Below are 18,290 nucleotides of genomic sequence, written 5' to 3'. Positions count from 1 at the left end.
ATTATACCCCAGAGCTGCACTCACTATTCTGCTGCTGGTGCAGTCACTGAGTGGTAATAAATACTTGCTACTGATATATTCTATATACTCTGTGGACGATGGATGAACAATATATTTGATGATGATCAGGCCATAGGCAGTGAATGAATTGACACTACACATACTTGACAAATGTTCCATGAAATGAAGGACATTCTCTTGACTGATGATGGTCCTTGCACCCCACAGAGATCACAAGTCATCATCAGCCTTTTTAGACAAACTCTTTGGTGGAGATATATCAGAAGTGTCTTAGAGCAGAACTGTTCTAGTTTCCCATGGCAACCAATCAGAGCTCAGCTTAATTTTCCCACCATGTTTATAAAATGAAAGCTGATCTCTGATTGGTTTCCATTGGCAACTAGAACAGTGTTACCTCATTGATGATAAATCACCCCCATATTTGGTTTATGTTTCAAAAATGATTTTCATAAATTTTTTTAAATAGTTTTTGATGCAGTTTCCACTTTTTCGCTCCTCTGACACTCAAGATATTTCTTAGTTATATTATTATATTTTATTGATTTTAGTCATAAAATTAATAGAAACAAATGTTAGAAATAATAAAAAATAGAAATAATTTTATTTTATTATTATTATTCTATTATTATTTTTGTTATTTCTATCCTTTGTTTGTATTAATTTTATAACTAAAATCAATGAAATATAATATGAAAATGTTGAAAATGTATCAATTTATAAATACAAATGTTTGTAATTAATTACAAACAAAATAATGTAAAATTCTGAATTCTTTTTTTAATTGTTATAAATTATTAGAATTCTATTTTATTTTCTTGGAATCCATATTTCCATTTTTATTTATTGATATCCAGTATTTCTGTCATTTTCCTACACTCTGCTCTCCGTGCGTCCTGTACATCGCATATTCTGGTCCGTGGGTCTGACTCAATGTAATAAACTTCTATGATAAATTATTCACATATTGTTATTAATCATTTAAAAAAAAAATAAAATAACTGTGACTGCATTTCCCGGTGGACACGACGACCTACCTCCCCTTCCACAGTGAAACCTGCGTCTCTGTAAGACTTGTCAATATCGCGTCTCTATGGGGGGGGACGTCTAAAGAATATTTTCAAGCTGTGACAGTGAAGCTGAGATTCACACAGAGGACCAACCCCCAGAAATCTCATTTTGCACATTAACAAGGGCACTTTTTGGTTTATTTAGCGAAGGAATAATTTTAACACTGTGAATTAATCTGCCGGGTCTAATTAAAGGAGATGTTTATTTTAATCCCCGCAGATTTGTCACTTTTTTTTTTTTTTGTAACCATCGGAGTCTCGGTGCGGAGTGTAGGCTCCCGTAATGCCGACTTCCAATTATTCTTCCCGAAATCCACCGGCCAACGTTATTGTAGCATGTGTCCTAATTATCGGGTGTTGCTTAAATTGCTTCTAGGACTTTCTCTATTCATCCTGATGCCCTTTAATCCACGTATCTCATCCTCACTTACAACATGGTGTTACTTTATCCCATAAGATCCCTCTGTGTTTCAGAAGAAATTAGACATTTTGTGTATTTCGCCTGCGGATTGATAACTCTATAATTGTATCTTAAGGTTTGGGAGATTGTCGATGATTTTTAAAGGGATATTTCAGGGGGGACCTACACCAGACATTGCTACTATTGGAAGAGAACACACTGTTCAAACAAGTGCTGCAACCTCCGCTCCTTTATAGATGCTGAGTAGGACCGCCCACTGGACTCCTAAGCAGAGAAAGGAGGAGGGGCTAAATTAAAGACCACGTGTTCTCAGCATTAGACGAGTTCATAAAATGTCTCTCTTAAAGGGGTTGGTCCAAGATTTAATGTTGACCCCTTTCCCCACGTGTATGGATATAAACAGACCAATGGGTTTACTCTGGCCTCGGGGGTCTCAAGCAATAGCATGCGTAGGTGTCCTGTTATGCCCAATGTGGTGACAGGTCAAACAAGCATGCATCCAGCAGTCATATAGATGGTAAATGTAACATGCATGCAAAACCTGCCTCTACTTTCAGACATGTGGGTATGGGACCCTAATTTTCTTAGATGAGGGGTGTCAGTTGTTAGGTTGAAAGGTTACCCAGGGCTAGGATTCCAAAAAAAGGAACGCAGACTTTTGCTCTTAGTCCCACACTGTGCTCTGAAATTATATATATATCCCACTCAACACAACTTGATACACTGTACTCCATGTAGCTATCACGCAGACTCCCCACCTTACCACACCAGTCATTCTTTGCAGAGAAGCAGCCCCTCCTCATGATGTTGCCCCCCTCTCCCCCCATGCTGCACAGTAGGTCTGGTGGTCTTTGAATGCAACTCAAAAGCCACTCTCATCCAAACACGACAAGTTGTGTTCCTACCAAACAGTTCTTCTACTTTGGTTTCATCTGACCATGTGACATTCTCCCAATACTCTTCTGAAACCGCCAAATCCTCTGTAGCAAACTTCAGATGGGCCGGATATGTACGGGGGGACACGGACGACTCCCTGGTGGCAGAGTCGGTTCCAGGTATCAGGAGGCCCCCGGGCGACAGAGCCTCAGCAGGCCCCTTTGCAGTGAACCCAAGTGGCGGCATTAAAAATCTGGCAACTAAAGCAGTCTCCTGTTCCGTAAAATTTTTGAAAAAACTACATGTGAAAAACTGTATGTTAAGAATCGGAGAAATTGATTTTCTAGGTTTGTTTTCACATTTTGTCTCTCATCGTTGAGGTTCTACCTATGATGTTAATCACAGGCCTCTCTCATCTTCTTCTACTTGCACAATTGGTGGCTGACCAATACTTTTTTCCCCACTGTACGCCTGTTAATCGCACCACACTATGCCCCTGCGTAAGAAGCCCTGTAATGGAAAGTTTTCCCCTTTATCTGTGAATACAGCTGTGATGGGGGGTATGTAGGATGCAGCAGTGTGGGGTCCCCATTATTGGGGGGGGGGTACGCCATTGTCTCCAGCGCTCTCCCCTAGTCCTGGATGTGGATAGAAGCGTGGGAAGTGTCGTCCTCTCCCCTTGTTGACCGTTGTGATCAGCATAGACTGAGCAGCCCCTCGACTTTATTACTTCTCAAAGTAGAAAATCCGAAAGCCGAGCGTCCAAAAGAAGCTAAAATGACAGCGGGGCTTTGAGTGGCAGGCGTGCATCAAACCTCGCGGGGGTATGACAGGCAATGGATAACGTTATTAGACGCTCCTCGCCATAATTGCTGACATTTATCCAGTGTTTCACAGTATTTGCTAATGTATTAATGCAGTCAATCTCTGCCAGGCTTCACATGCCTCCTTAGCCCCGGCTTCTATGGGATCCGCCAATGCGTGGATACGGGATGCGTTTCATCGAGCCGGTTGCCGTAGTGACAGAGCCGAAAGATAAGCCGAGACAGAGCCCTTTTGTGATTGCTTTTCAGGTGACATTCAGCGGCGGCTTGTGTAGAGTGTCCTTTTATAGTGCCAGAAAATGGTAACCACTGCGGACTTAACACTTTCCGTTCTAGGGTGGAGGCTTTTGTGTGGGGGGGGGGGGGGGCTCAGGCGCACATCAGCCCCTGGCTGCTCTTTATAAACACTTAGAGGAAGTTTTTGTTGTTGTTTAGATGTTTTTACATTGGTTACATTGTATTATCTGCAGATACTAGAAATGGTAACATTACAGTGCGACATGAAAACGGTGCAGAACTGAGACTTTGTTATATGTTGCTACAGAAATATAGATATTATGTTGCTATACATTGGGTGCAGGTCTGGTATACTCTCCTCCCATCCTCTATGTTCTCCACATCTAAAACTATATCTACAAGTCTAATGCAATACAGACTAAAGATACTTTGTAACCCTGATTGTGCACTCAGCACAGTGTGAGCATAACCTTATAGGACATCTTCCATCAAAGCATGATAAACCAGGAGCCCTTACCCATAGGGGTTGTTACCAGAGCCCATCCATGCTGTAGCTTCACAGGCTGTTACACTGCCCCCTCTCCTTCCTCAGCACTAATACCTCCTTCTGGCTGCTGCAATATTACATATTGGAATGGGGAGGTGCTCTGCCCATTGTAACAGCCTGTGAAGGTACAGCATGGAGGGGCTCTGGTAACAACCCCCAGAAGCTCTCAGGCTCATTATCATAATGATAAAAGTTGATTTTAGAAGGCAGGAGGCCATGGGTAACAAATATATGAAGATTACCACAGTCACTGCGCCTGGATCTATGAGGAATGTTGGATATCTCATTTAAAGAGGTTTTCCCACGAAGGCAAGTTAGGCCCTGTCCATGGGATAGGGCCTAACTTGATCAGTGGGGGTCTCAGTGCTGAGACCCCCGCAGATCGCGAAAGCGCCAAGCGCTGTGCTCATCGATCTCCGTCAGCTCTAAAGAGATTACTGGAGCAGAATGGTCATGCGTTCTCTATAGAGTGATAAGGGGTCGGACCCCTCGTTTTCATGATCTGTGGGGGCCTCGGTACTGAGACCACCACTAATCAGAAAGTTAGGCCTTAACCTGTGGATAGGGCCTAACTTGCCTTTGTGGGAAAACCCCTTTAATATTACCAAAGTAAACTTTACAATTGCCGGAGCTAATGAGCATGAAAGGATTATGCTGAGGGTTTGTTACACTGTTACGCTCACGTTACATTTATTTTACTGCTGTGTCTTTTATTGTGTCGTCTTCTTTGTGAATAGTTTTACATGGTTAATAAGCGACTGATCTCGGTTGTCTATACCTATTCCCGCGGAGTTGCAGACAAGCAGCGTCCTAGTGCTGACATTATTAATGTCGCGTTATATTTCCATGTTCTGTCTCTATCACTTAATCCACCTCTGTAGACTACAGCACCATCGGGCTTAAAGGGAGTCTACGCCTCCCCCCCCCAATCCTTCCAAACCGCTATCACTAGACCCGCTGATAATACATCATTTATCAACTCCTCGGAAATAGACTTTAGCAGCCTCCATGTTGAGTTGTATTCATCCAGACATCTGGGATACATTCATGGGTTATGGACTGCACCCACTAGGGACCTATGAGGAGGGTAGGGGGTAGCATAGGAGACCAATCGGGCCATGGTATCAGTCTCTAGGCCCACCACATAAATTCTGGGGCACATTTTTTATAAACTTATAGGAAGTAGAATCTAGTAGCCGCCGTGTTGGGTTGTCTTCATGCAGAACACTGGGATCCATTCTTGGTTTAGAGCTTGGACCCACCGGAGGTCTATTAGGAGGGCAAAGGTTAGTAAAGGAGAACAATGGATAGGATATAGGGCCAAGGTGCTGGTGTGGGTTCCTTGGACCCACCACATAAGTTCTGGGGCACATTTTTACCAACTCTAGTAGCCTCCACGTTTATCCAGACTACAGGGATCCATTCTTGGGTTAGAGTCCTGTCCCACATGAGGAGGGCAGAGTGTAGCAAAGGGAGACCAATGGGTAGGCTATTGGGCCGCGGTGTCTGATCCAGATTCCTTGGGCCCACTGCATTAATTTTAGAGCACATATTTTATCAAATCCTAGTAAGTAAATAGAACTTAGTAGCCTCCAAGTTGGCCAGACTTCTGGGATCCATTCTTACAGGCTGGGCCCTATATCTGAGACTCTTCACCCACCATGCTAGACACTGCAGCTCTGCTCACTCACGTTACCGGCTTTAAGGACCAAGCCTCCCCAAACGATCCAACAACATAATTCACGTTTCAGTTTGTGTCCATGCCAAAATTGTAAATCACTGCCAAGATTTACATAATGAATATCCAGAGAGAACACCGAGGTAACCACATAGTCTTCATGGTGTAATAAATCATGTGATAGGGGGCCTATATTTTAGAGTAAGATGTCATTTTTTTTTCCTTTAGTTCTTGAAATAAAGGGGAGTCCTGGAACGTTTGAATCCCTGAATATAACCCCATAGGGTGACCATTGAACAGGGCGACGAATGTGTACAGTAACTGTATTCCAGACCAGGCGACCTACCTCTACCCCCCGCAATCTGTGTTCTGTGCAGTCATTAGTTGTGTCAGTAACAGTTACCACCAGATATGACATCTGCCCCCGGTGATGGATGGATAGTGACAGCTGCTGCCCGGGGTGGATATAGGTGTGTTCTGGGCACATTCTTCTGGGTCTGATATCTCAGTACACGTGCGTCCTACTTGTATTCAGTTCTTCTTTAGATTACAGAGGTGAATATATGGATTAGGGTTACATAATGTTCGGAATATCGGGGGAGGCTTCACCTTCCTATTAAGGGATATTCTGGTTCAGGGTCTGTATACGTATGGGTGGATGTTTTGGCTTCTGTTTAGATGGGTTATGGTCTGGGTTCTTGCCTACAATCTGTATGGTCTGGGGTCTCTATAGTTTGATAAGCATGTTCTGGCATCTGTTTTGCATATGGGGGTCTGAACTGTATGTTCCATTTATGTCTCCTATATTAATGGACAAAGTTTTATTAATTCCCAGATGTCCCTTATACAAAGATTCCAGGTATTCTCTACATGGAACAAATTCCTACATGGGGGGGGAAATTGCCCTCCTGTGATAACGAACTTGAACTTTTGTTCCTTTAACCCTTTCCCGCCCTTGTATGTGAGGCATTCCTTCAGTGGCTGAGCCCCGGCCGCTCCGCACCTCTCCCCATTCTTCGCTCGGCCTGTGATAACAAGTTCGGATTTCCTCCTCTTGACACTGTAGTACAGGATAAATTAGAAACTTTTTTTTTCCTACCTCCCTTTAAACCTGTGATAAGTAATTGCCACTGTTATCGACTCCGTGCGGCGCTAATTTGAAGTGACATGCCCAAACTGGCCTGTAACATGAAGAGCCACAACAGGTGTGAGAGGTGCGGCACCGGGGACCGGCTCACCCCGGAGCGGGAGGGAAATGAACCTGAAGTAAAGCTGTCAGGAGCAATTATCCTCGGATCGGAGTAATGTTATAACCTCCGCCCGGCGCTATTATCCGTTATTCTGCACACACACAATCTCTCATACCTGCTGGAAATGGCTCTGTCCTGCAATGGACCCAGCAGGAGCTCCAGCCGCAACACACAAAATTGTGTAGAGACTTTCCACAGGCAAACTATGATGTAGCCGTCCACTACCTGTGAATATGTCATAAATAACTAGTGTTCTCTGCAGGGAGCATGTTATAGAGCAGGAGGAGCTGAGCAGATTGTACATAGTGTCCCATCTGCAGGCAGCATGTTATAGAGCAGGAGGAGCTGAGCAGATTGTACATAGTGTCCTATCTGCAGTCGCATGTTATAGAGCAGGAGGAGCTGAGCAGATTGTACATAGGGTCCTATCTGCAGGCAGCATATTATAGAGCAGGAGGAGCTGAGCAGATTGTACATGGGGTCCTATCTGCAGGCAGCATATTATAGAGCAGGAGGAGCTGGGCAGATTGTACATAGTGTCCTATCTGCAGGCAGCATGTTATAGAGCAAGAGGAGCTGAGCAGATTGTACATAGATTCCTATCTGCAGGCAGCATGTTATAGAGCAGGATAAGTTGAGCAGATTGTACATAGTGTCCTATCTGCAGGCAGCATGTTATAGAGCAGAAGGAGCTGAGCAAATTGTGCAAAGTGTCTTATATGTAGGCAGCATGTTATAGAGCAAGAGGAGCTGAGCAGATTGTATATAGTGTCCTACCTGCAAGCAGCATGTTATAGCGCAGGAGGAGCTGAGCAGATTGTACATAGATTCCTATCTGCAGTCGCATGTTATAGTGCAGGGCGAGTTGAGCAGATTGTACATAGTGTCCTATCTGCAGGCAGCATGTTATAGAGCAGGAGGAGCTGAGCAGATTGTACATAGATTCCTATCTGCAGGCAGCATGTTATAGAGCAGGATAAGTTGAGCAGATTGTACATAGTGTCCTATCTGTAGGCAGCATGTTATAGAGCAGGAGGAGCTGAGCAGATTGTACATAGATTCCTATCTGCAGGCAGCATGTTATAGAGCAGGAGGAGCTGAGCAGATTGTACATAGTGTCCTATCTGTAGGCAGCATGTTATAGAGCAGGAGGAGCTGAGCAGATTATTATAAATGTGACTTGCAGCAGTGACGGCCATGTAACTGTCTTTCTGGCTGTCACTCGCCTTTCCTAGAACAGAGAAGAAAATATATTTAGTGATTCCTTATGATGATGCTTTATGTATATTTCTTACATTCCCTGTGATGTGAGGGCTGAATTGTAATTAGGGGAAGCTGGAGGCGTCGCTGTGCACCCGCTGGAGGGGCGAGCCTTTACACCCGGGCCAGTTGTGACAGGTCCTGCTCCTGCCTGTAACCAGAACTGCTAATCTGCCTGTTATAACCTGCAGAATTACATGACATCTTGTGATCTCCTTCTTGCCATGGGGCATCAGTAGGACGCGGTGGTGAACCCTCTCCGTATGTGGGACCCCCGCATCCTCCGCTCTGGTTAATGGCTGCATGGGATTTGTCGGCAGTGATCCGGCAGATCGAAAACTTCCCTCTGCTCTTAAAGGAACGCTCCAGTCACAGCAGATTCATTGGATAATACACGGTGCAGGGTCTGGAGGGAGGAGCAGGACTCATTGTCATTGTAGTCCTCCCTTCAGCCCTGCACAAGGTAGAACTCAATGTATCCGCTCTGAATGGAGTGTTGCTTTAAAGGCAAACTCTGTATCTATGTGCCATGAGATGGAGCAGAGAGCTGCCGATGGAGAGTGGATCTTGCCTTTAGAACTTGGTCCGTGGTCCATTTATCTGAATGATCTGTATATGATACATAAGGAGGCTTTGTCCGGTTCTGACCCGACCTCACTTTACACAGTCTTGTCTGTGAGAACCCAAAAGAAAAACACACTACAGTCGGTGTCAGCCGACTTCTAGGGGTATTGCAGATGGGCCAGGGGTGTCACTCCAGACCCTGGGCTGCCGTACCAGACCCAGCCACTATGTTATGTGCGGCGCTGTGTTTGGTTAGTAGTAGGAGACACAAATAACTGTAATATTCTTTTACACAGTATATTGTGTGACAAATGTGATCCAGTGATACCTTGACTGATACCCCCCCCCCCCCCCCAAATACAGAGGATCCCCTGATCACCCCATGTATTATAAAATGTTATATGTCTATAATGCAGATCGCTCTATCATCTCCCTTTCCTCTCTCTCTCAGATGATGTTGGCGTCTTCAGGACTTAACTTTCCATGTCACCGACTAACGGTGGCCCGGAGGACGTCCCCAGTGCAGACAGTCCGAGAACAGTCAGATGAGGTAAGGATATCCCACAGGTGCAGCACCATCATACAGCGTGTAAGTACCCTTGTAAAGGGGTGGTCTGCTCAGAGGGGGGCTGCCTGCATAGAGCAAAATGGGGGGAAAATCAGACACTAAAAATAAAATATGTGCTTTATGGTGGTGGACTACTGGAGGCGTTCTACTGCATCTATCTATCTATCTATCTATCTATCTATCTATCTTATATCTATCTATCTTATATCTATCTATCTATCTATCTAATATCTATGTATCTATCTATCTATCATCTATCTATCTCATATCTATCTATCTATCTATCTATCTCATATCTATCTGTCTATCTAATATCTATCTGTCTATCTAATATCTATCTATCTCCTATCTATCTATCTATCTATCTATCTATCTATCTATCTATCTATCTATTTATCTATCTCATACCTATCTCTTTAACATCCTGTTTTCCTCTTTATCATATATACGGTATATATATATATTTTTTTTTTTTTTTTCCTCTGTCTCTATCTTCCTTTCTGTCTTTCTTCCCGTCCATGTCTCGTATCTCTATCGATCCCTTCTATTGATCTCTTATCTGTTTATCTGTAGGCGTCGCTATCTCTGATCTCCATCACTTTTTCTGCATTGCTCTGCCTTTTTTTGCATTTCCTTTTAGCTGTGTATTATATATTGAGTTCTCTCTCTCTCTTTCTCTCTACACCTCCCTATTCACCCCCCTCTACACCTACCCATCTCTCTCTCGCTACACCTACCCATCTCTCTCTCGCTACACCTAGCCATCTCTCTCTCTCGCTACACCTACCCATCTCTCTCTCGCTACACCTACCCATCTCTCTCTCGCTACACCTACCCATCTCTCTCTCGCTACACCTAGCCATCTCTCTCTCTCGCTACACCTAGCCATCTCTCTCTCTCGCTACACCTAGCCATCTCTCTCTCTCGCTACACCTAGCCATCTCTCTCTCTCGCTACACCTAGCCATCTCTCTCTCTCGCTACACCTAGCCATCTCTCTCTCTCGCTACACCTAGCCATCTCTCTCTCTCGCTACACCTAGCCATCTCTCTCTCTCGCTACACCTAGCCATCTCTCTCTCTCGCTACACCTAGCCATCTCTCTCTCTCGCTACACCTAGCCATCTCTCTCTCTCGCTACACCTAGCCATCTCTCTCTCGCGCTACACCTAGCCATCTCTCTCTCGCGCTACACCTAGCCATCTCTCTCTCGCGCTACACCTAGCCATCTCTCTCTCGCGCTACACCTAGCCATCTCTCTCTCGCGCTACACCTAGCCATCTCTCTCTCGCGCTACACCTAGCCATCTCTCTCTCTCGCTACACCTAGCCATCTCTCTCTCTCGCTACACCTAGCCATCTCTCTCTCTCGCTACACCTAGCCATCTCTCTCTCTCGCTACACCTAGCCATCTCTCTCTCTCGCTACACCTAGCCATCTCTCTCTCTCGCTACACCTAGCCATCTCTCTCTCTCGCTACACCTAGCCATCTCTCTCTCTCGCTACACCTAGCCATCTCTCTCTCTCGCTACACCTAGCCATCTCTCTCTCTCGCTACACCTAGCCATCTCTCTCTCTCGCTACACCTAGCCATCTCTCTCTCTCGCTACACCTAGCCATCTCTCTCTCTCGCTACACCTAGCCATCTCTCTCTCTCGCTACACCTAGCCATCTCTCTCTCTCGCTACACCTAGCCATCTCTCTCTCTCGCTACACCTCCCTATTCACCCCCCACTACACCTACCTCCCCATCTCTCTCTCTACACCTCCCTATTCACCCCCCACCACACCTACCTCTCTCTCCCTCTACACCTACCTCTCTCTCCCTCTACACCTACCTCTCTCTCCCTCTACACCTACCTCTCTCTCCCTCTCTACACCTACCTCTCTCTCCCTCTCTACACCTACCTCTCTCTCCCTCTCTACACCTACCTCTCTCTCCCTCTCTACACCTACCTCTCTCTCCCTCTCTACACCTACCTCTCTCTCCCTCTACACCTACCTCTCTCTCTCCCTCTCTACACCTACCTCTCTCTCTCCCTCTCTACACCTACCTCTCTCTCTCTCTCTATCCGGACACATCCTGTATATATTATGTAGCAGAGTTGAGCTCCCTATTCATGTCTATTACATTACACTCGCGCAGCTTAAGAAGGAGTTGAGCTGAGCATCCACTTTCTCGGAGGCGTTGAGATTCCTCGCGGCTCGAATCGCGTCGCTCCGGTTGAATTATCTTTTGTAAATAACAGGAAGTAACCTGGCTATTTTATCTGCAGATTATTTCTCTTCTGTAAATGAGCACTGTAATTTTTATCCCATTACTTGGCATTCTTCAGTACTTAGCGAGGAATTAGCATTGTCACAGTGAACATTACATTAATGCAATCGCACATGAGCCGGGGACGCTGAGCGCTAAGATGCAATATAAAACCTCCATTTGTTGTGTAAATGTTTAACCCCTGCTGGATATTGTTGTAGTGTTTGACGAGCCGGCACCACGCTGTCCCATTGTGCGAGGAAGTAGAAGTTGTACTTCTGCCATATCTCGTTTAAACACTCCACAGTAGTAAAAAAACAAATCTCACTTGTCACATTTTAATGTAACGTATAGAATGAAATCATCTTTTTTCCTTTGTAGTGCCTTATTTTTTTGGAATTCAATCTTAAATTTTTATAGGTACAGTTTGAAAATGCATATTAATAACCCCTCAGATACCACCATCAGTAATTACCAAGACATCTTAGGGGTTGGACAGATCTATGATCCTTCTTAATTGGTATTGGTAGTATGAGGCCTTCATTATATGGCATCGTCCTGCATGGCCGTGGTTTACTCCTCTCCCTGTATTGAGAGCACCCGGCCAAGTATGCACATGGTTGAGAAGGTCTTAAGGAATAGCTGTGTTGGCTTTTGTAAGAAATGGAGATCATCTAGTAAAACTTCTCTCCCCTCCCAGTGTACAGATATTCACATGATCAGCGACAGCGATGGAGATGACTTTGAAGACGCGACAGAATTTGGAGTGGATGACGGAGAGATCTTCGGCATGGGCTCCGCACTGCGAAAGTCCCCAATGAGTAAGAATACAATCCCTCAATGATCCAGAGAGGGTTAAAGGTCAACTCAAGGGGTTTTGGCATCACATGTATCACTGCATGGCACAAGCCATATGAGGATCTGGGTATAATCCCTGAACATAGAGTTGAAGGTCATATAAACCATAAGGGTCATAGATGCGATGTTTTAGTTTCTTTTGTTAATTTTTGTTGCTTTTTATGTTTTCATAGTCTCTAAAATTTTGTATTTTCCTTTTGCTTTAAAAGTGCCTGAAAATGCTGAAAATGAGTCGGATGCTTTGCTGCAGTTTACAGCAGAATTCTCCTCCAGGTCAGTACATGGGAATCTTTGTATATAAAAATATTACATAAATTCCTTGTTTAGAATAATAATAATTCTAATAATAATATAATATTAAAAATTCTAAGGTTGCCCCCAGAAACAGACTACAGTTTATTTCCACCTTGTTGTCAGACAAGTGACCCAACTGCTGTTTTCTGTCAACTCCCACAATGCATTGCTCGTGGAAAATTATAAGCAATATTTTCCAAGAGCAGTGCATTGTGGGAGTTCAGTCCCGCTAGCACTTCCCAGGACAAATTATAGGATGGGGGCGCTCAGCTGACGTGGCAGAAGGGCCCCAGACTATTTGGCATATTTTTTCTATATTGCCGCAATTGAGTTTTAATAAACGTCTTGGTGGGGAACGTCTACCTTGTGTAAAGCTGAAGTAGATGTCCTTTAAGTTCTTCTCTCTAAGCCAAAGCTGAACTCTGAACTTAAAGGGCTTTTCCATCCAGGAATCCTCGGGGGGTGGATGGGTGGGGGGCAGCTTTGTGTACTTACACTGCTCTGGTCCCGGTTAGCGGTGGTCCCCCAATGAACTGCTTTCACAAATGAATGACAGTGTGTCACCTCCCTTTACATCACAAATGACATCACACGGTCTGACGAGGCCATGGATTGGCTGAAGTGGGTCCCTTGACCCCTGTCACTGCCATCTGCGTCATCAGTGCTTAATGGAACCTGGAAAACCCCTGTAATTGAACTTCTAAAGTCCAGGTGTCACCCCAATGATATGGTATTGGTTATTGAGGATCCATTTGTTTTTTCGCAGATTACAGCGCCACTTTTGTGCATGGGTTGTGCTTGGTACTGCAGCTCCGTTCTCTCTTTTCTGTGATCGGTGGAGTCATGTGCAGACAATTAACCATTACCTCTCCCCTCCTCCATAGGTACGGTGAGTGCCATCCTGTCTTCTTCATTGGTTCACTCGAGGCTTCCTTCCAGGAGGCGTTTTACGGGAAAGCCAGAGATGTAAGTAACTCGTAGTTTAGGCTGTTTTCATTTTCCTGTAGACAGTTTTATCTTTTCTTCCAGACCTGATTTGGATTTATGGCTGTGGTGTAAATTCTGCTGAAATTATTGTAGAATATACTTGATTTATAATGCCTCCGTTTCATGTTTACAGCTCCCATGCAGACTGTCTCCATGGTAACAGACTACAGACAGACAATGTGTCATCTTTATGTTTGTCCTAATTTTTGTTAATGTATTGTACATTCAGCCAGAGAAGATGGAGCGGTGGACATGTGTAATACATGGCTGCAGTATCTGACTGCACAGGGTTTGTTTGTTGTCTGTTACCACAGAAACCTAATGGTTTATAGGGGAGTTGTAGACAACATTTTTATTTCATCTTTTATACACCGGTTTTTGGTTTCTATTTTATGGTAAAATACTGAACATAGATCACATTTGCTGGTGATGGCTTTTAAGATAACGATCGGATATCCTAAGGTTCTGCTATCAGTATCCTCATCCTAAAAAATTACCCTTTTATGGGTTCTGAGAGGATTTTTATCTTCAAAAAATCTTAACATTATATTTGATTTTCTGTTTAGTAATTAAGGGGATTAAACAAAAAAAAAATCATAAAAATGTGATAAATATAATTTCTTTACACATTTATGCCTTTGCCTGTTTAGCAGATCTCACACACGCGCACTCCAACCACACACCTGCACGCACAGTCCAACCACACACCTGCACGCACAGTCCAACCACACACCTGCACGCACAGTCCAACCACACATCTGCACCCGCACTCCAACCACACATCTGCACCCGCACTCCAACCACACATCTGCACGCACACTCCAACCACACATCTGCACGCGCTCTCCAACCACACACCTGCACACGCACTCCAACCACACATCTGCACGCACACTCCAACCACACATCTGCACGCACACTCCAACCACACATCTGCACGCACACTCCAACCACACACCTGCACGCGCTCTCCAACCACACACCTGCACGCGCTCTCCAACCACACACCTGCACGCACACTCCAACCACACACCTGCACGCGCTCTCCAACCACACACCTGCACGCGCTCTCCAACCACACACCTGCACGCGCTCTCCAACCACACACCTGCACGCGCTCTCCAACCACACACCTGCACGCGCTCTCCAACCACACACCTGCACGCGCTCTCCAACCACACACCTGCACGCGCTCTCCAACCACACACCTGCACGCGCTCTCCAACCACACACCTGCACGCGCTCTCCAACCACACACCTGCACGCGCTCTCCAACCACACACCTGCACGCGCTCTCCAACCACACACCTGCACGCGCTCTCCAACCACACACCTGCACGCGCTCTCCAACCACACACCTGCACGCGCTCTCCAACCACACACCTGCACGCGCTCTCCAACCACACACCTGCACGCGCTCTCCAACCACACACCTGCACGCGCTCTCCAACCACACACCTGCACGCGCTCTCCAACCACACACCTGCACGCGCTCTCCAACCACACACCTGCACGCGCTCTCCAACCACACACCTGCACGCGCTCTCCAACCACACACCTGCACGCGCTCTCCAACCACACACCTGCACGCGCTCTCCAACCACACACCTGCACGCGCTCTCCAACCACACACCTGCACACTGTTACCCACACCCACACCCGTTACACTGGCGCACTATACCCACACCCGTAACACACGTCTCCCACCCACCCATGTGACCTCTGCAGCCAATCTCTTTCCTCAGTGGTATACGTCTTAGGACCTGCTCATTGGGTGCATTAGTTACATAACTTTGTGCTTGCGCCAGGTAGGCAGAAACCAGAGCAGGTGTTGTATCTCTAGACAGCAGCGGCCTAATTGTATCACACCACCATATTTTATAATATTTAATCATTTTGGTTTTCACTGTTTAAAAAATATTTTAATTTATTCTTTTTTTTTTTTTTCCCACAAACGTAATCGCCAAATTCTTTCCGATATCCCGCGCTAATGATGTATCTGTTGTCACATGTTTGGAAGGCGCTGCAGCCCCCCAGTTGCCGGCGGTCTTCGCAGCCCCTAGTTATCTCACAGCAGGCCCTTTATTTGCCTCCAGGTCTATTTCTATCCATGTAGTTTCACACTTCTAACGTTTAATATAAAAATGCGGAGGATCGGCGGCGGCGAGCGGATGAATTGGAGTTGGAAATTGAGTTTCCACAGTCAATAAAAACAAGATTGAAGGTTTAAATCCCCCGCCAGCCTTTCTGAACCGCTCTGCTCATTAAATGTTTATTGGAGTGGATGGATTAGGGGGGATTTGGGGAACTTGGTGAACTGGTATCTTCTTAATCACTAAGTAAAACACTCCATTTGATAACGTGTTTCTCACGATATCGCACTCTGTCCCAATTTAATGAAATCCCTTGAAGACCAGCTCACTGGGGGCCACTTTACAGCCGTAGACCCTCCACTGCCCTCATTGAGTTATCCCCATCCACATCTTCACATCCCATCGCCGCAGAGCCGTAGGCAAGACCCACATACAGCGGACCTTGTTTCATAAAAATGTGCAATATTTTTTATTGTAGTTTTATCAAATCTTGCTGGACTTTGTTCCAGTTTTGTTTTTATTATATAAAAACGTATTACATGACATCAGAATCCATCATAATAAACCAGGGACATTACTCCTAGATCTAGGCACCGGGACTGCGGTTATCTTCTTATATTTGTTATCTGTGGCCTCCTTCCTTCTAATAGCAACTTTTACAATTATGCTAATGAGTCTGAAGGGCTCTGGGGGAGGCCCAGCTTCACAGGTTGTTACATTGTCTCCCCTCTTCCTGTTCCATCAGCACTTCTCTCCCCCACCCTTTGCCCGGTGTTATCTCAAAGAATGGAAGGGGAAGTGCATATGCGCAGTGTAACAGCCTGTGAAGCTGCAGAGCGGAGCTGCAGAGTTGCATTACCAGAGCCCTTCTCATTAGCATAGTTTGTAAAAGTTGATTTTATAAGGAAGGAGGCCATAAATAACAAATATAAGAAGATACCACAGTCCCGGTGCCTGGATCTATGAGCAAGTCCCCCCTGGATTATCATGATGGAGTGGTTGATCGGAGTTAGTGGTTGATTGGTGGGGATGATCAGCTGAAATACTCTATACCCTATAAATCTAGGGGACTCGCACCCTATAAATCTAGGGGACTCGCACCCTATAAATCTAGGGGACTCGCACCCTATAAATCTAGGGGACTCGCACCCTATAAATCTAGGGGACTCGCACCCTATAAATCTAGGGGACTCGCACCCTATAAATCTAGGGGACTCGCACCCTATAAATCTAGGGGACTCGCACCCTATAAATCTAGGGGACTCGCACCCTATAAATCTAGGGGACTCGCACCCTATAAATCTAGGGGACTCGCACCCTATAAATCTAGGGGACTCGCACCCTATAAATCTAGGGGACTCGCACCCTATAAATCTAGGGGACTCGCACCCTATAAATCTAGGGGACTCGCACCCCATAAATCTAGGGGACTCGCACCCCATAAATCTAGGGGACTCGCACCCTATAAATCTAGGGGACTCGCACCCTATAAATCTAGGGGACTCGCACCCTATAAATCTAGGGGACTCGCACCCTATAAATCTAGGGGACTCGCACCCTATAAATCTAGGGGACTCGCACCCTATAAAACTAGGGGACTCGCACCCTATATAACTAGGGGACTCGCACCCTATATAACTAGGGGACTCGCACCCTATAAATCTAGGGGACTCGCACCCTATATACCTAGGGGACTCGCACCCTATATACCTAGGGGACTCGCACCCTATATACCTAGGGGACTCGCACCCTATATACCTAGGGGACTCGCACCCTATATACCTAGGGGACTCGCACCCTATAAATCTAGGGGACTCGCACCCTATAAATCTAGGGGACTCGCACCCTATATACCTAGGGGACTCGCACCCTATATACCTAGGGGACTCGCACCCTATATACCTAGGGGACTCGCACCCTATATATCCAGGGATCTGTCAACGTTGCATTCCTTACGTCTCATGTTTGGGATTTGATCTTTTCTGTCGTTTTTTCTTTCAAGCTTTAATATTTTGTAATTATTTTTCCTTTTTTTTTTTTTGCCCCTAAACATCACGGATTGTGGCAGTGGGAGGGAGGAATGAAAATGCCACAAAGCGGCTCCATGACAAAAGACAGATTAAAGGGTTTAGAGTAAGGTCAATGTGGGTTTTTCTCTAACTAAACACTTTTTCTGAGATTTCCTCGCAGGGGAAAATAATGAAGGGCGAGTAAAGGGGGTGTCAGGGGGCTTGTATCCCCTCCGCCGGCCTGCATTCGCCTGTCCTCTCAGTATGGGTGCTTAATATTCGCCAGCTTTGTGAATTGGTCCAGATGAATAATTGTTGGGCTCTCCCCGCAGGAGTTAGGGGCTTATTCTAAGGGTCTAATCATTGTGTAAACAGCTCCTTAGCCCGCGCTCCGAAGAATGGCCCAGATTCTAGCACAGTAACTTAGGATATTGCATGGAAGTGGCGCTTTGAAATGCAGAACGGATGAGCCCGGCTTTTCG

At 45.6% G+C, this 18,290-nt stretch overlaps 1 protein-coding gene across 1 annotated transcript in view; it reads left to right on the top strand.

Annotated features, from left to right (window-relative positions):
- The window catches only part of FAF1 (Fas associated factor 1), a 148,363-nt gene that overhangs the window by 73,716 nt on the left and 56,357 nt on the right, over positions 1-18,290 (top strand). Inside the window, exons 9-12 of the mRNA XM_072128875.1 lie at positions 9,197-9,295; positions 12,268-12,388; positions 12,635-12,698; positions 13,604-13,685. Of these exons, the coding sequence (XP_071984976.1) occupies positions 9,197-9,295; positions 12,268-12,388; positions 12,635-12,698; positions 13,604-13,685 (366 nt within the window). The remainder of the gene's footprint in view (positions 1-9,196; positions 9,296-12,267; positions 12,389-12,634; positions 12,699-13,603; positions 13,686-18,290) is intronic.

Source organism: Engystomops pustulosus, chromosome 10, assembly GCF_040894005.1.
Source record: "Engystomops pustulosus chromosome 10, aEngPut4.maternal, whole genome shotgun sequence".
Lineage (NCBI taxonomy): Eukaryota > Metazoa > Chordata > Amphibia > Anura > Leptodactylidae > Engystomops > Engystomops pustulosus.
Note: the sequence above shows the minus strand (reverse complement) of the source record. Positions and strands in the feature narration are given on the sequence as shown.